Source organism: Oncorhynchus masou, chromosome 29 (genome assembly GCF_036934945.1).
Source record: "Oncorhynchus masou masou isolate Uvic2021 chromosome 29, UVic_Omas_1.1, whole genome shotgun sequence".
Lineage (NCBI taxonomy): Eukaryota > Metazoa > Chordata > Actinopteri > Salmoniformes > Salmonidae > Oncorhynchus > Oncorhynchus masou.
Genome location: NC_088240.1, coordinates 27204694 through 27224321, shown reverse-complemented (window position 1 = coordinate 27224321; position 19628 = coordinate 27204694). Strand labels below are relative to the sequence as shown.

General features: G+C 45.6%; 1 protein-coding gene across 2 annotated transcripts in view; it reads left to right on the top strand.

The window, feature by feature from the left end:
- Window positions 1–19628, top strand: part of LOC135519282 (receptor tyrosine-protein kinase erbB-4-like) — a 540414-nt gene that overhangs the window by 484396 nt on the left and 36390 nt on the right. Inside the window, exon 20 of one of the 2 annotated variants that reach the window (XM_064944424.1) lies at window positions 1481–1663. In XM_064944424.1, coding sequence (XP_064800496.1) covers window positions 1481–1663 — 183 coding nt within the window. Of the gene's footprint in view, window positions 1–1477; window positions 1664–19628 lie in introns of both variants that reach the window. The other variant, XM_064944423.1, reaches the window with a different exon arrangement.

Sequence of the window (19628 nt, the reverse complement as noted above, 5' to 3'; positions counted from 1 at the left end):
AGAGTCGCGTTGTTCGAACTGGCGAGAGCTTTCCGAGCTAAAGGTTAGCTGATGACCGGTTAGCTGAAGACCGCTAGCATAGCTGGTAGTTAGCTGGCTAGCTTCAGTTGAGGGGTTCCGGTTCCGAAGTAAATATAAATACTTTAGGAAAAATAGCTACATTGGGTGAGGCGGGTTGCAGGAGAGTATTTGGAAGCTGAGGTTTAGCAAAATGTTTTAAAAGATATGCGAAGAAAAATATGTAAAAACGACAGGACGTCTTACTGCTATGCCATCTTGGTTCAATGCTTGTGGGAATATGTTCAAGTATGTGTGTGTGTGTTTTGTGTTTGTGCATGCTTTTGTCAAGTGTGTTTTTCTATTCTAAGCCTATGCTGTAGAATTATAGCTCCCCCCAGTACACACAGTCACACACAAAAATGATAGATGAACCTTTTTACCATGTAGATTTACAGGGGTGGAAGCTGTTATACAGGCAGGCTCAGTTAAAAGCAGACCGAGTGGCCCTTCTCTCCCCTTCTCTGCCCTTCTCTCCCTCTGACAATGGCCCTGATTTAAGATTGTGGAGATGTAGGGCCTAAGATTGTAATAGATCTGCAGCTGATAACTAAGGACTGGATTATTCAAGTGCAGTGAAGCAGTGATCATAAATCCAAGGTGTGTCTCAAACTGCACCCTATGCCCTTTGTGGTGCACTACTTTTTTTTACCAAAGCCCTGTGGGTTTCCATATGGGCCCTGGTCAAAGGTAGTGCACCATATAGGGAAAAGGGTGCCATTTGGCCTGCAGTCCCAACTCTCTCTCTGAGCCGTATGGACTATACTATACTTTCCTGCCTGCTCTCTCTGTATAACACCATTACTGTCATGGGATACAACGTGGCAATAGCCTGGTTGAATTTATGTTGTCTATGTGTGTGGGGTTGTGAGGTTGGCTGTACTGCTGGTGGCTGTGAGTGCTAGTGTGTATGTATCTTGTGAATTGGGTGATTAAATGTTGATCGTACTTGCTCGTACTTGTGCTGCACATCAGTTAAACCAAATGGAATAATGCATGATTTGAACGAACGCAAAGGACATTTCTGTCTTTATACAGCCCTAATAAGGCATCCCTTACCCCCTGACCTACAGCAGTGTATGTGGGCAGCAGGTAGCGTAGCGGATAGAGTGCTGGGCCAGTAACCGAAAGGATGCTATGGTTCGAATCTCCGACCCGACGAGATTAAAAATCTGTCGATCTGCTCTTGAGCAATGCACTTAACCCTAATTGCTCCAGGGATGCCGTCAATAATGGCTGATCCCTGGCCGTGACCCCACTCTCCGAAGGTGTCTCACAGATATGCAAAAAACACACTTCCATTTCACAACACACACTTGTACATATGTGAGACAGGACAAATACAGGCACCCCCTATGGTTCAAATGTATTAGAATATATGGTCTCCCTGTGTGCCTGAGTCCCTGTGTGTGTTCCCCAGGAGGCTCTGATCATGGCTAGCATGGAGCACCCCCACCTGGTCCGTCTCCTGGGGGTCTGCCTGAGCCCCACCATCCAGCTGGTCACCCAGCTCATGCCCCACGGCTGTCTGCTCGACTACGTCCATGAACACAAGGACAACATCGGCTCCCAGCTGTTGCTCAACTGGTGTGTTCAGATCGCCAAGGTAGGACTCACCTGTTAAGGTTAAAACTTGTATGGGGGTTCGAGCACCGTCAGCCACTTTCTGTCTGTGCCCCTGTTTCATAGGTATCTACTACTATACATACCCACTGTGACTGTTCTGTCATTAAAATGATCAAATACGAAATGGTGATAAGAATGTCAAACATATCGATCTGGAATATCCATTTACCATTATATGCATGTTTGAGGGAGTTTTGAAATCCCACTCACAACCTTTACAGTAACCGTCACCCCACTGTGTTGCAATGGAGTTTGGGTATACACTGAGTATACAAAACACTATGAACACCTGCACTCTCTCTCTCTGGGTATACACTGAGTACACAAAACACTATGAACACCTGCACTCTCTCTCTCTCTCTGGGTATACACTGAGTATACAAAACACTATGAACACCTGCACTCTCTCTCTCTCTGGGTATACACTGAGTATACAAAACACTATGAACACCTGCACTCTCTCTCTCTCTCTGGGTATACACTGAGTATACAAAACACTATGAACACCTGCACTCTCTCTCTCTGGGTATACACTGAGTATTCAAAACACTATGAACACCTGCACTCTCTCTCTCTCTGGGTATACACTGAGTATACAAAACACTATGAACACCTGCACTCTTTCTCTCTGAGTATACACTGAGTATACAAAACACTATGAACACCTGCACTCTCTCACTCTGGGTATACACTGAGTATACAAAACACTATGAACATCTGCACTCTCTCACTCTGGGTTTACACTGAGTATACAAAACACTATGAACACCTGCACTCTCTCTCTCTCTCTCTCTCTGGGTATACACTGAGTATACAAAACACTATGAACACCTGCACTCTCTCACTCTCTCTCTCTTTTTCTCTCTCATTCTCCCTCTTTCTCTACTCCTCTCTGTCTGTCTGTCTGTCTGTCTGTCTGTCTGTCTGTCTGTCTGTCTGTCTGTCTGTCTGTCTGTCTGTCTGTCTGTCTCTCCCCCTTTCTCTCTCTCACTCTCTCTCTGTCTGTCTGTCTCTCTCTCTCTTTACCCCCATCCTCTATCTCTCTCATGCTCTCACTCAATATCTGTCTGTCTCCACATGAATACACTCATCCATAATCTCTGAAACACACATTCTCATTCTAGATTCTGCTTATACCTGCTCCGTTGAAGTTCCATTGATCCTGCAGTCTTAACCTTGTGGAGTCTGTCAGTGATGTAGATTGACAAGGTTTTTACCTCAGATACACTCTCTGGGTGCATTCAAAATTGCACTCTATTCACTTTATAGTGCGCTGCTTTTGACCAGGGCCCTATGGCACCCTGTTCCCTATATTGTGCACTACTGTTTGGTATCAAGTGCTGCACTATAAAGTAGTGCACTATAAATTGGTGCACTATAAAGGGAATAGAGTGTCATCACAACCTCTGTCTCTGACTTCACACTCCCCAGCTCCACAGTGCGGTCTTCCAGTAAACAGTCCCCCCTATCCCCTTTAAAACATTTAGGAGATAATATAAACGAGAGAATGACTAAACAGCATCCCTTCCATCCTTGGTGAAATGATGGGTGAAGAAGACGTCTCTGTACATCTACATGGCAGGTTTCCAAAGATCCTTTTCGGCATTACTTTATTTGGATATTCCATCTGTAGGTGCTCTACAGCCTACTACAAACTCTCAGTAACTACCACTGCCCTCCCTCTCTCCCACCGACTATCTGCACTTCCTCCCTGCACTGACATGCACTCAGGCAAGCACACACACTCATCCACAGGTCTCTACCCACTCAGGCACACTCACCTACACTGACACGCTTCTTACACACACATACGCACATACACACTCACACACTCACTACTGACACCACACACACACACACACACACACACATACATACATACATACGCACGCACGCACTCACTCACACACACATGCACTCACACTCATCACCCACTCACCACATAACCATAGTGAATATTATTACCAGTAGTATTTATCCTGCTACCAGCCACTTTTACATGTATACTGAACAAAAATATAAACGCAACATGTAAAGTGTTGGTCCCATGTTTCCAGCTTATTTCTCTCACATCCCTGTTAGTGAGTAAGATAATCCATCCAGCAGACAGGTGTGGTATATCAGGAATGGATTAAACAGCATGATCATTACACAGGTGCACCTTGTATTGGGGACTCTATGCGAAGGAGAGGTGTCGCGTTGTATGATGCAAATGGTCACACCAGATACTGACTGGTTTTCTGATCCACGCCCTACCTTTTTTTTAAAGGTATCTGTGACCAACAGATGCATATCTGTATTCCGGGTCCTTTGAAATCCATAGATTAGGGCCTAATGGTTTTATTTCAATTGACTGATTTCCTCATATGAACTGTAACTCAGTAAAATCTTAGAAATGGTTGCATGTTGAGTTTATACGTTTGTTCAGTGTACACACCTACCTCAATCATTCCAGTATCCATGCACATTGTAAATATTGTTATTCTCACTGACCTGATATAACTTGCGTTCTGGTGTTTTTTTTCTTCTCATATTTCCCGTGTTTTTCTTCTCTGTTGTATTACTTGTATTCTGAATTGTTCGGAAATAATACTATATAGGAAATAGTTCAAAAGTGTAATAGTTTTATTGTCACATGCACAGGATACATCAGGTGTAAAACAGTACAATGAAATGCTTGAACTTTTATCAACTATTTCCTATATAGTGCACTACTTTTGACCCGGGTCCTATGGCACAATGTAATGTTTCTAAGGCAGTGGTTGTGAAGGTTTTGTTGGCCTCCTAGGTGTGATACAGTGGACCCTCAGGGGCCCCAGGTAATGAGACCAGGGACCTGGGATAGAGACAGCATACCAGTTCTCTATACACTGTGCTAGTCCTCACTATGAGTGAAGTCATATGTAAATGTTGTAGAAATCTATGGATCCTTGTACAATAAGTAACAGTGCTCGCCCAGAGTTCATTTTGTGGAGAATTGAATGACTAAAATAAAGTTTTAAAAATTATAGCATATTGTATAAGTGCAGGGTCATAAACAGAGGTCAGCCTTGGCTTATATGGCCCTAAGGTATCTGTGTAGATGTGTGCATGGTATAACTCCAGCAGTAAGAGCTGAGTTCCTAGGTAGGGGTGCAGGTACATGGCTGTTCGGGACTCTCCAGGCTCCCAGGCTCCTGAGGAAAACAGGTTAATCTGTGTCTGGGAGGCGATGCGAGGCGAGACTCCTCTCTCTCTCTCTCTCTCTCTCTCTCTCTCTCTCTCTCTCTCTCTCTCTCTGTCTGTCTGTCTGTCTGTCTGTCTGTCTGTCTGTCTGTCTGTCTGTCTGTCTGTCTCTCTCTCTCTCTCTCTCTTTCTCTCTCTCGCGCTCTCTCTGTCTGTCTGTCTGTCTGTCTCTCGCTCTCTCTCTCTGTCTGTCTGTCTGTCTGTCTGTCTGTCTGTCTGTCTGTCTGTCTGTCGCTCTCTCTCTCGCTCTCTCTCTCTCTCTCTCTCTCTCTCTCCCTCTCTCTCTCTCTCTCTCTCTCTCTCTCTCTCTCTCTCTCTCTCTCTGTCTGTCTGTCTGTCTGTCTGTCTGTCTGTCTGTCTGTCTGTCTGTCTGTCTGTCTGTCTGTCTGTCTGTCTGTCTGTCTGTCTGTCTGTCGCTCTCTCTCTCTCTCTCTCTCTCTCTCTCTCTCTCCTCTCCCTCTCCCTCTCCCTCTCTCTCTCTCTCTCTCTCTCTCTCTCTCTCTGTCTGTCTGTCTGTCTGTCTGTCTGTCTGTCTGTCTGTCTGTCTGTCTCTCTCTCTCTCTCTCTCTTTCTCTCTCTCGCGCTCTCTCTGTCTGTCTGTCTGTCTGTCTCTCGCTCTCTCTCTCTGTCTGTCTGTCTGTCTGTCTGTCTGTCTGTCTGTCTGTCTCTCTCTCTCTCTCTTTCTCTCTCTCGCTCTCTCTCTCGCTCTCTCTGTCTGTCTGTCTGTCTCTCTCTCTCTCTCTTTCTCTCTCTCGCTCTCTCTCTCGCTCTCTCTGTCTGTCTGTCTCTCTGTCTCTCGCTCTGTCTCTCTCTCTCTCTGTCTCTCGCTCTGTCTCTCTCTCTCTCTCTCTCTCTGCGTCAGACAGCCCTTCACACGATGGATTATTAATGTAATAATCAGCCGTGGTATCCATTCTAATGAGCAGATTAATCAGGGGCTATGCACTGAGAGACATGGCACCATCCTCTTTATTTATTAGATTTTTATTCTACCTCTCTCTTTCTTTCCTTAGCTATATCCCTCTCTCACTGTCTAACTCACAGTGTGTCCTGTCCTCTTAACTCCATCTCTCCTTAGCTTTTTCTTCCCTCTTTTCATCTGTCTTTCTTTAAATCTCCATATCTCACTATTTCTCTCTGTCTTAAAAACGGTGTCCTTCTTACTCCAATTCAGCTATATCCTCTCCTGTTTCTCATCAGCATCAGGCACACAGTCAGTCTGCATGGGGACACGTCGGTTAGCTGAGCTCACTAGGCCAGGCCGGAGAGTTACAACCATAGAATTAAAACCAGAACAGAAAGAATAGAACAGAATGTGGAACACTTGGGAAAATGGAGAGGTTCATGTTGCTAAGAGAACATATGCAGTTCTCTGTTGTTGCATTGATCTCTATCACATCACTCTCTCACATATCCAGTCCATGTCCTTGTGAAGCTTAAGCCGGGTGAGAATTACTCTCGTTCAGATGAACCTTCAATGATGGCTATTGGATGTTGTGTTAAATGAGGAAGACATTTTGGTAGAATGCATTCAGTTGAGCACCATACCTGGCATACCCTTTCTTCCTGTCCTCTTCTATTACCTCAGCTGTCATCATTATGTTCACACTCTATCTACATCTGGTGATGATTTGGTTTAGTTGCCGCGTTGCAGAAATGGACTAGTTATCTTCTCTAGCCCCTCTTCTCGCATTGTGTGAAAGACCTCTATAGTGCTTGAGAAGACTCATTGCATCTTGAGGTCCTTTTCCTGTGAAAACCTCTCTCCTGACAGCTGAGTAAACATCTCTCTCCCCCATCTCTCTCTCTTTCTCTCTTTCTCCCGGGGTGAACAAACATCTCTGCCTACCTCATTATTTAGACCCCAGGGTGCCTCTGTCCATTGCTCCACTCACTTTGCCCATCTCTTCGAGTATTCCCTGGCTCTATTCCGAGGTGAGAGCAGGCATAGTTTATTTTTTGGTGTTTATTTTATTTTTTTACCCCTTTTTCTCCCCAATTTCGTGGTATCCAATTGGTAGTTACAGTCTTGTCTCATCGCTGCAACTCCCGTACGGACTTGGGAGAGGCGACGGTCAGAAGCCGTGCATCCTCCGAAACACAACTCAACCAAGCCGCACTGCTTCCTGACACAATGCCCACTTAACCAGGAAGCCATCCGCACCAACGTGTCGGAGGAAACACCGTACACCTGACGACAGTGTCAGCGTGCACTGTGCCCGGCCCGCCACTGGAGTCGCTGGTGCACGATGGGACATTTCTGCCGGCCAAACCCTCCCCATAACCCAGACGACACTGGGCCAATTGTGCGCCGCCCAATGGGTCTCCCGGTTATGGCAGAGCCAGAATCTCTAGTGGCACAGCTAACACTGTGATGCAGTGCCTCAGACCACTGCGCCACTCGGGAGGCCCATAGTTTAGTTTATATAGTGGAGCCCTGCTAGTAGAGTCTGCAGGGGGAGAATATGCTCCTCCCTATGTGATGCTGTACAGTGCAGAGAATAAATAGTTTCTCACACTCCTCAAGACAGCAGGCAATAGCAAACACTAAATGCAAACAGACAGCAAGATATACAGTAGAGGTTACAGAGATTTACACACACACATGCCAGTGCACACACACACACGCACGCATGCACACACACACACACACACACACACACACACACACACACACACACACACACACACACACACACACATACACACACACACAAACACAGTCACAGTGCAGAATTAAAGGCAGGGAAAGATGGATGGGTGGAAGGAGAAGCAGTGGGGCGATGGATGACTGGAGGCAGGTCACTCAATGGATGAGGACCATGCCACCTGCAGGCAGCGCTGACAAATGATAACCTGCCAGCCCCAGACCACGCGCGAACATCTCTGACACACACACATGCACGTACACACACACTCACACATGCGCGTGCACATCTCTCTCGCTCACCTTGAGATGAGCTCTCATTTCTTTCTCGCTCTCTACATCTCTGCCTGTTTCTCTGTTTCTCTCTTCCTCTCTCCTCTTTTTTCCTCTCACACCCACAACTACATACCTGAATCCTCCGAGAGGAGAAAGGGAACTTGTCACATAATTACATCACATTGTTAAAACAGCGACAGTTTAATTTACAACAAATGAGGTGAGATGGCTGCTTTGCCAAGCGCATCAATTCCTTTCAGCTTCAGATGGCACCATCAATTGGTTTCTCACAAACCCAATTACATATCTTATTTCAACAATGAGTTTACACAACCTTGGACACCTAGATATTATACCTACAACAGGGTATATTTCTTCTTTGACTGTAACTGGCTTGTACTTCCCTCCCCTTCTTACTTTTCATTTCAACACCAAAATAAATCCATAATACCCCCCTCCTCCAGGGTTAAATGATGTTCACTAGATGAGGACTGGAGACTGGAGAGAGTTCAGAGGGTTGATCATACTAGAGCTCCCCTCTCAGTCCAGAGAAGGATCATATGGCTCTTGTCAAAAGTAGAGCACTGTAGAGAATAGGGGGCCATTTGGGACAGCCTCACAGTCTAACAGACAGGGAACCAAATTGGCAGTTTAGGAGCCGTTAGCAGTAAAGGAGCATGACACAGAGCCATTGTGTGTGTGTGTGTGTGTGTGTGTGTGCGTGCGTGCGTGCGTGTGAGACCTGTCAGTCATTCTCCGTGCCCCTGAATGAAGCGTCAGTTGACTGAGACTGACCTCTCTCCCCACAGGACCATTAGGACTGAAAACACGCACATGCATGCTCCCACCCGCGCGCACACACACACTGACCTGTGGGTGTTAATGTCTTGCCTGGTGCCTGTGGGTGTTAATGTCTTGCCTGGTGCCTGTGGGTGTTAATGTCTTGCCTGGTGCCTGTGGGTGTTAATGTCTTGCCTGGTGCCTGTGGGTGTTACTGTCTTGCCTGGTGCCTGTGGGTGTTACTGTCCTCTGATTTATGTTGTTTTTTGTAACACTGTTGTGCAAAATTGAGAGGAGGAGGTTTTATAATATACTTTCATTCTTAGCATTATTTAATTAACCATTTTTTGTTGAGTGATACCTTCAGTTGGCCTCATAGTATATTATAGCTTGTATTGTTAGGCTTTTTAATAAGTATAGTGTGTTCTTGTTGGGTGTTGTGTGGTAGTGTACTAGGACTTGGGCTGGGTTCAATGGCTAGCTTGTTTCCAGACCGTCTGTCTGGTGGATATTTTCTTTCCTTCTTACCTCATTGTGTTTTCTCTGCTGCCTGGCTTCATATTCATCCCCTCTCCCTTTCTCTTGCTCTTCTACTCGCTCTTCTCTTTTTCTCTCGCTCCCCTCCTCTCCCCCTAGATAGAAGCTAAACACCTGTCACTGTGCTGTTCTTGTTTGCTATCTCTATTTACTGCCCTTCTCCCCCTCTCCTTGTTCCCCTCTCCTTCTGCTCTCCTGAGAATTAAGGAGCCAGCCACCCAAACAGACTGTATGTGTGTCTGTGTGTCGTGTGTCTGTACCTGCCCTGTCTTGTCTCTAACTTGTCTCGTCTCAATGGCTAATTTCCTTCTCCTCCTCTCCTCCCTCTCCTCCTCTCCTCCTCTCCTGTCCTTTCCTCATCTCCTCCTCCTCTCCTCTGCTCCTCTGCTCCTCTCCTCCTCCTCTTCTCTCCTCCCTCTCCTCTCCTTTCCTCATCTCCTCCTCTTCTCTCCTCCTCTGCTCCTCTCCTCCTCCTCTTCTCTTCTCCTCTCCTCCTGCTCCCTTTGTTCTGATCCTGCCCTCCTCTCTCTTTACTATCAGTCCTATCTGTCCTGCAGGATGACTCTGCTCCACACTCACACTCTCTCTCTATTTCACACACACACACACACACACACACACACACACACACACACACACACACACACACACACACTGTGAAATAGATGATTTTATCTTTCCAAGCCCCCTGAATTACATTGGAGTGGTAAACTGTTTGCGTGGCTGCCTGTGTGCGTGCCTGTCTGGATGAGTTCTTGCACATACACTACATGACCGAAAGTATGTGGACACCTGCTCGTCAAACATCTCATTCCAAAATCATGGAGTTGGTCCCCCCTTTACTGCTATAACAGCCTCCACTCTTCTGGGAAGGCTTTCCAGTAGATGGAACATTGCTGTTGGGACTTGCTTCCATTCAGCTACAAGAGTATTAGTGAGATTGAACAATGATGCTGGGCGATTAGGCCTGGCTTGCTGTCAGCGTTCCAATTCATCCCAGAGGTGTTCGATGGGGTTGAGGTCGGGGCTCTGTGCCACACCGATCTAGAAAAATAATTTCTGTATGGACCTCCCTTTGTGCACGGGGGGATTGTCATGCTGAAACAGGAAAGGGCCTTCCCCAAACTGTTGTCACAAAGTAGGAAGCACAGAATTGTCTAGAATGTCATTGTATGCTGTAGCGTTGATTTCCCTTGACTGGAACTAAGGGGCCTAAACCATGAAAAACAGCCCTAGACCATTAGTCCTCTTCCACCAAACTTTATATTTGTCACTATGCATTCGGGTAGGTAGTGTCTCCTGGCATCCGTCAAAACCAGATTCATCCATCGGACTGCCAGATGGTGAAGCGTGATTCATCATGCCAGAGAACGCGTTTCCACTGCTCCAGAGTTCAATGGCAGTGAGCTTTACACCACTCCAGCCGATGCTTGACATTGCGCATGGTGATCTTAGCCTTGTGTACGTCTGCTTGGCCATGGAAACCCATTTCATGAAGCTCTCGACAAACTGTTATTGTGTTGACGTTACTTCCAGAGGCAGTTTGGAACTCAGTAGTGAGTGTTGCAACCGAGGACATATGATATTTAAGCTTTACAAGCTTCAGCACTCGCCGGTCCCATTCCGTGTGCTTGTGTGGTCTACCAATTCGCGGCTGAGCCGTTGTTGCTCCTAGACGATTCCACTTCACAATAACAGCACTTACAGAATACCGGGGCAGCTCTAGCAGGGCAGTAATTTGACGAACAGACTTGGGGTGCCATGTTGAAAGTAATTGAGCTCTTCAGCAAGGCCATTCTACTGTCAATGTTTGTCTATGGAGATTGCATGGCTGTGTGCTCGATTTTATACACCTGTCAGAAACGGGTGTATCTGAAATAGCCACATTCACTAAATTGAAGCCGTGTCCATATACTTTTGTATTTATAGTGTATATGTGTGTGCACTGTTAACATCCACCGATGCTAATTCTTAAGCATGCTCTGCCTCTCTCCACTAATAATTGAGTGGGAGGAGTTAAGAGGGTCAGGTTTCTCAGTGACGCCTGGGTCACTATCAGAACCACAAACCACAGATCCACTGACCAGCAGGCTCTTAAACCACAGTCTCAACACATTTACTGTAACATGTTAAACCACAGATCCACTGACCAGCAGGCTCTTAAACCACAGTATCAACACATTTACTGTAACATGTTAAACCACAGTCTCAAAACATTTACTGTAACATGTTAAACCACAGTCTCAACACATTTACTGTAACATGTTAAACCACAGTCTCAACACATTTACTGTAACATGTTAAACCACAGATCCACTGACCAGCAGGCTCTTAAACCACAGTCTCAACACATTTACTGTAACATGTTAAACCACAGTCTCAACACATTTACTGTAACATGTTAAACCACAGATCCACTGACCAGCAGGCTCTTAAACCACAGTCTCAACACATTTACTGTAACATGTTAAACCACAGATCCACTGACCAGCAGGCTCTTAAACCACAGTATCAACACATTTACTGTAACATGTTAAACCACAGTCTCAAAACATTTACTGTAACATGTTAAACCACAGTCTCAACACATTTACTGTAACATGTTAAACCACAGTCTCAACACATTTACTGTAACATGTTAAACCACAGATCCACTGACCAGCAGGCTCTTAAACCACAGTCTCAACACATTTACTGTAACATGTTAAACCACAGTCTCAACACATTTACTGTAACATGTTAAACCACAGATCCACTGACCAGCAGGCTCTTAAACCACAGTCTCAACACATTTACTGTAACATGTTAAACCACACACCAAGTGACATGGAGTGGCCTGTTCAAGAGTTCATCTGTTGGGAAATATAAACCATACTGTGGTGTGACACATTTACTGTAACATGATAAACCACAAACCACAGATCCACTGACCAGCAGGCTCTTAAACCACAGTCTCAACACATTTACTGTAACATGTTAAACCACAGATCCACTGACCAGCAGGCTCTTAAACCACAGTCTCAACACATTTACTGTAACATGTTAAACCACAGATCCACTGACCAGCAGGCTCTTAAACCACAGTATCAACACATTTACTGTAACATGTTAAACCACAGTCTCAACACATTTACTGTAACATGTTAAACCACAGTCTCAACACATTTACTGTAACATGTTAAACTACAGATCCACTGACCAGCAGGCTCTTAAACCACAGTCTCAACACATTTACTGTAACATGTTAAACCACAGATCCACTGACCAGCAGGCTCTTAAACCACAGTATCAACACATTTACTGTAACATGTTAAACCACAGTCTCAACACATTTACTGTAACATGTTAAACTTCACACCAAGTGACATGGAGTGGCCTGTTCCAGAGTTCATCTGTTGGGAAATATAAACCATACCGTGGTGTGATTGCAAAAAACAAAAAACATCAACGTTTTCTGCTGTGACTGGAGTTCTTAATCAGTTATGAGTTTAACACGGTCAAGGCTCTCCATAACGGGCGGTGGTGTAATTAACCATGAACAGTGTGGGCCTGGCTGATTTGGTGATCTGCTTCTTTGGGTCAAGTTGGCCATATTTACACCACTCAGCCATCTGGTACGGGCCCACGCCTGGGACAGAAGGAATCATGCATGTCAAGTATAGATGCTCACTGCCTGTTGCATTCTTTTATTTGTGTTTCTCTTTTTCTCTTTATCTCTCTCTGTCTTTCTCTGTTCTCTCTCCATCTCCCCCTCTCTCTTTCTTCTCCCTTTTTTTCTTCTTTCTTTCTTTCTTTCTTTCTTTCTTTCTTTCTTTCTTTCTTTCTCTCTCTCTCTGTCTCTTTCTGTCTGTCTCACTCTCTCTCTCTCTCACTCTCTCTCTCTGTCTCTCTCTCTCTCTGTCTCTTTCTGTCTGTCTCACTCTCTCTGTCTCTCTGTCTCTCTGTCTCTGTCTCTGTCTCTGTCTCTGTCTCTCTCTCTCTCTCTCTCTCTCTCTCTCTCTCTCTCTCTCTCTCTGACAGCTTGTGTGCCTATGGTTATGTTTGAGTGAGGCTGCTGCAGTAACTGAATTGGCTGGGTCTGTCCACTGATTGGCTTAAAGCCTTAGGGATAAACAGTAGGTTGTCAACCATGGTTCCTTTGTGAAGAAAAAATTCCCTCCCCTTCACATGTCCCGTGGTAGGACAGCTGGGCCACAGTGTGATCACCTACTGTGTTTAGTTGTGTCAATCAAGCAAACATAAGCACACACACACACACACACACTCTCTCTCTCTCTCTCTTCTGGGCAGATGTCCCTGATTATATATGTATCTCCTATTTAAATATGTATGTGTGAGGCTGAATCGTGAAACTCCAAGGTGTCCTCTAATCCGATGAATGACTCATGGTTGTTGTATCAGTCTCACAATGGATGACACATCAGACCAGACACCTTAAGGACACACATAGACTCACAGATAGTGAGTGTTGAGCAGTATACTATCCCATATCACCTTCTTCACAAGACCTTTGTCCGTACACTCCTTATATTGTCAGGCCTTTATCACGGCAGATGCAGATACCTCTCTCACCATGTGCCCTTTGTTGAGCCTGTTCTGGATGGGAAGAGACACGATCCTAACCCTCTCACTGAACCTCCATCTCCGTCTGCCTAGCCTGGGCTACACACACACAAACACACACACACACAAACACATGCACACCTGCCTGAGCTACGCTGGACTGCAAGGCCCCCGGCTTAGAGAGCGCCCTGCAATATTGATTGGAAGCTTCTACACACACACACGCACACACACACACACACACACACACACACACACAATGAAACACACACACACGCAGCCCTCTTAGGGTGCAGACAGGTGTGTATTATTTACTTTGGCCAGAGGAGTCCAGACGTTCTCAGAATGAGTTAACAGAAAGAGAGCTAGAGCCAACCTCAGGGCCCCCCGGCCAGGCGAAAGACAATGAAGAAATAAAGTCCGAGATAAAGAAATAAACTGTGAGGGAAGAGAGAGACAGAGAGAGGGGGGGGGGGGGGGTGGTATACTGGTGGAATAAAAGATTGAGAACAAAACAATGTAGCTGTTATTCATCCCATACCAACATTTAATGCATCAGCTACTCAGATCCTCAGAGATGGGTATAGTGCAATATGTTTTGCGGGGTGAATTTGAGTGCACAGTTCACTTGGAGCTCATAAATACTGTGTAAGCTCTGCTCTGTGTATGCTTGGTTGCACATTCTTCATTCCAGACCAACAATTATATACTGGGTTAATTTGATGTTTCTGTTGTGCATTTAGAGACATTATGGGTTCTTTCTCTTCACACTCAATCCCCCACTTTCTGGAAATGTGTTCCATGGGAAACCTGGTTGATTGCTCAGCGCTCTCTTGCTAGCTTTCTCTCTCTTTCTCTTGTTATCTCTTGCTCTCTCTAACACCCTCACACACTTTCTCACTCTCTTCTCCCTCTCGCTCGCTCCCCCTTTCCCTCCATCCCTCATCCCCCTCTCCCTCCCTCTCCCTCTCTCTCTCTCTCCCTTCCTTCCCCATCCCCTCCCTATCTCCTTGTCTCTCTCATTCTCCCAGATCAATCATAGATCAAAGATAATGTCTCTCATTACACCACATCCAAATGATGTCATTATGACCGTGCTGAGCACTTATGATTATCATTATGATTATCATTATGATTAGGATTATTATTATGATTTCTACATTACAACTAATTATTCCGTATCCTAAAGAGGCTTTTAATGGACTTCCGTACGTTGTTTCAGTCTTTCATCTCAGCACCAGTATTATGTTACTCTGTGTGCATCTCAAATGGCACCCTATTCCCTATATAGTGCGCTACCTTTGACCAGAGCCCATACGGGGTCCTGTGTACAGTGGTAGTGTACTATATAGGGAATAGGGTGCCGTTTGGGATACACATTCTGTTTCCCTACCCTGCAGGCGTTCTCACCACTTCGGCTTTCTAAGTGCTGACAAGGCATGGCTAGCAGCTCACAGAGCGGCACTCCAGGGCCTGACAAATTGAGTAGTAAATTGTTGTGCGTGTGGGCCAATTAGCAGCCAGGAGCCGTGTTAAGGGGAGGGGCCGGGGGGTAAACAGTTGAACGTGATTGACAGCTCAGGCTGGAGGGAGAGACACAGAGCAACAGGCCCAGGCCCCATTCCGCAACCTAAGAGGTATGTATCAGATGCTCAACATGCTTTGCTCACATCTACTGTGATGGTCCGGGCCTAAACCACAACAACACTAGAGCAGAAACCTAGACTTCATCCTACAAGAAACATTAAGGAGACGGACCCGCTCGTTGCTCTCTAGGTTACAGAGAGCTGGTTTTCCCATCCACCAAACTACCAGGTGTGAAACAGGGAAAACACAATGCTAATTTGGTATAGAGCAGATCTAACCCACTCTATTAATCTAGTCAAAACATGATTTTACATATGGCTTGAAATTAATATTGAAATGATCTCAACAGAGAAAAATGTCCTTATGTGTGCTACATATATCCCCCCAATAGAATCTTCATACTTTAATAATGACAGCTTCTCCATCCTAGAGGGGGAGATCAACAATTTCCAGGCCCAGGGACATGTACTAGTCTGTGGTGACATAAATGCCAGAAATGGGTAAGAACCTGACACCCTCAGCACACAGCGGGACAAACACCTGCCTGGAGGTGACAGCGTTCCCTCCCCCCTATTCCCCCCTAGACACAACTACGACATCATAACCAATAAAAAACGGTCACAACTCCTGCAGCTCTCTTGGACACTGGGTATGTACATAGTCAATGGTAGGCTTCGAGGAGACTCCTATGGTAGGTACACATATGTGACCAACTGCCTAGATTTGGTCTTATGTAGCAAAAATTTTAATTGTGTTTTTTACATTGGATAAAAGCAGAGGCACAGAGCTAAAACATGTTTTATCATACACTGTATTTGAGGAATAATAGGAAAGTAATTCTGCTTTGAAAGTTGATAAACTTGTAACTTTTGAGAAAATGGCCCTTGAAAATGGCCCTCCTTTGTCTACACCCTTTCAGCATTGTTCACACCTTAAGCCAGCCCCACCCATCTCTTTACAGATTCACATGTGGAGTCATGTGCTAAACAGTGAGTTGTGAAGTAAAGATTAAGACTAAAAGTGGTCAAAGTAGTAGCCTACAATAGGGAAAAAATCCAGGTAAACAAAGTATCCAGATAAAAATATTTTATGAATATTAAATTAACGCTTACTCAGACTCGCTTGTGATGGGTCTTGTGAAAGACACTAAATTGTTGGGTCATGTGAAAGACACTAAATTGATGGGTCATGTGAAAGACACTAAATTGATGGGTCATGTGAAAGACACTAAATTGATGGGTCTTGTGAAAGTTCATATGAAAGAAAGGCTATATCCCCCAGCCACATCTTGCTAAGTGGATGGTCTCTACAGAAGGTGTAAACGGTACAGCCAAATGGTCACTTGCATAGTAGCAATATCAGAATGTATCAGTATGTACAAGAATAATATCAATAACGATATCAGTGATACATGGTAGTTATATGTATACAATCAGGGGTAAAGTGGCTGAGCAGCAGGAAAAAATTTAAAATAGTAGCAGCAACGTATGGCGTGTGTGTTAGGAGAGAGTCAGTTGAATAGAGGCACTGCAGATAGTGCTAATGACTGGTCCGTCCGCACCACGCATGAACAAATGAATCTATATTCAGAGAGACTGTTTCTGTCCTGCCCTTGACGTTGGTGCAGGGCATGTGATGTCCGTAGCTTTTTCTTCGCAAAAAGTCCCTGATCTTCTCAAAAAGATACATTTGTCTAGCTGTGTCCCGTCCAGGTGGTGCTTGTACAGGCAGACCGTCTATGGGAGGAAGCATGTCAGCGTGGCGCAGCAGCTGAAACCTGGTCCTGACTGAGTCTGAACGCTCTTTAGCAACCACAGCATCGAAGCTGTGAAACAGGAAATAACAAAAATAATCATGTGAGATCCATAAAAGTAGTGCCAGTCATGTTGGAGGTCAATTAAATAAACCAAATGTATTTATGATTTACATACCAAGTGTTGTCATCGATTCCTTGTAGAGACGCCACACCACTGCTTTAGTCACATGGGATGGCAGCAGCTTTCCACCAAGGGTTTGTTTCCTGGGTGACATCCTGGTAATTGCATTATCCTCTGCGTAGTTGTTGATGAAGTTTACCACTCGCTGCAAGTCCTTATGCTTCAGGTGTAATCTGTGCATGCTTGGGCCAGCTCTCCTTTTGATGGGAGACGGACAATAGAAACCTGTGTCTGCTGTTGACCAGAACATCATAGTGATTGAAGAGGGAAACAGGATTGTGTTGTTTTCCCCTTTGTTTTTGTCTTTAAACGTTTGAATACTTTTTCTTAACTGGTGGTGCCTTTGTGGGTGTACTGCTCTCTCTGCCATGTGTGTCGACATGATGATTAGGTTGTGTGTGTTTGTGTCTATGGGAAGATGCTAAAATGTTTTTAGTTATAAACCTGTTACCTACATCGCATACAAATATTGTATTCTGACACACTTTCAAATAGTGTATACAAGCTACCGATTATTATTATTTATTGATTTATTTATTTAACCTTTTTAACTAGGCAAGTCAGCTAAGAACAAATTCTTATTTACAATGACAGCCTACCCCGGCCAAACCCAGACAACGCTGGGCCAGTTGTGCGCCGCCCTCTGGGACTCCCAATCGCGGCCGGATGTGATGCAGCCTGAATTCAAACCAGGGGCTGCAGCGATGCAGTGCCTTAGACTGCTGGGCCACTCAGCTGTAAGGAGCTATAGATCCCATGACTTCATCCCACACAAACCAAAGTATCACAGCATCTGCAGCTAAAACCTTATACACCAAATGGAGTTGTTGATAGCCCCCCCCCTCTCTCCATAGCCTCATCCCGCCATCCCTTCTTCCCCTATGGCCCCTGCAGTGTTGTTAATGAACTAACCCCCTACACACACACCTCTCTCTGACACACACAAAGACACATACACACACACCCATCCCCACACACCCTTCCCTCCCACAAACACACACACTGGTGGCTCATGGTGTCACCTGAAGATAGTGGTGAGAGGTGAGGTACCTACACACACATCACGCCTCTCATCATGCCAAACACATTACCAGGCCCATCTGGTGCACTCTCTCTGCTCACCATGCCAGGCCTGAGTGGGGCATGGAGCACAGGGCACGGGCCGCCCCTCCAGGACAAGGTCATGTGTTGGCGTATGTTGCGTTTCACTGTCCTGCTCCTCCCTCAGGAGCTTGGACCCGGCCTGGCTATGTTTGTGTGTGTGCGTGTTTGTGTGCGTGTGCGTGTGTGTGTGTGTGTGTGTGTGTGTGTGTGTGTGTGTGTGTGTGTGTGTGTGTGTGTGTGTGTGTGTGTGTGTGTGTGTGTGTGTGTGTGTGTGTGTGTGTGTGTGTGTGTGTGTGTGTGTGTGTGTGTTTTTATGGCCTGGCTCTTTCTGGGTCACAGACTGAGAGGTCCAGCTCAGACCTGCTGCTTGCCCATGACCTCACACTAGAGAGAGATGGATAAAGAGAGAGACTGCCACCAGTCTGACAGATGGGTTGGCATACCTGATAGAGGAAAGATGGCTGCCTGTATGTGCTGCCTGGTGACCCCTCCAGGGCCATATCCGCCTATCTGTCTGTGTGAAAAAGTCCAAACCTTTCTGCTGCTGTGCTTTGGCCTCTCCAAGAGATCCTCTCAAAGACAGGTCATCTGATCAGGATGCTGTATCTTTCCTCTGATGCTTTCTTCCTTTTACTCTAATCATATACCCTAATCATATACCCTACTCCTTTCTCATGATTTGGTTGGGTCTAATTGTGTTGCTGTCCTGGGGCTCTGTGGAGTCTGTTTGTGTTTGTGAACAGAGCCCCAGGACCAGCTTGCTTAGGGGACTCTTCTCCAGGTTCATCTCTCTGTAGGTGATGGCTTTGTTATGGAAGGTTTGAGAATCGCTTCCTTTTAGGTGGTTGTAGAATTTAACAGCTCTTTTCTGGATTTTGATCATTAGCGGATATCGGCCTAATTCTGCTCTGCGTGCATTATTTGTTGTTTTAGATTTGTACGCGGAGGATATATGTTGCAGAATTCTGCATGCAGAGTCTCGATTTTTTTTACCATTTTGTGAAATCTCGGTTGGTGAGTGGACCCCAGTCCTCTCAACCATAAAGGGCAATGGGTTCTATAACTGATTAACCACCCCTCTCCTCCCCCCAGCCCGTACCCAGATACCTATTGGTATTCTGCCACCCCTACCCCTTGCTGAGCGGGCAGTGAGGTGTGGAGGACACCATACAGTCACCTCCAACCCACTCCACAGGCTTCCTGTATCATTGTCCCCTTAATGTCTCCTTCTCTTGTCCTGCTCCCAACTCACTGATGAAGCGCTGACATGTTTTTTTAACAATAAAGGA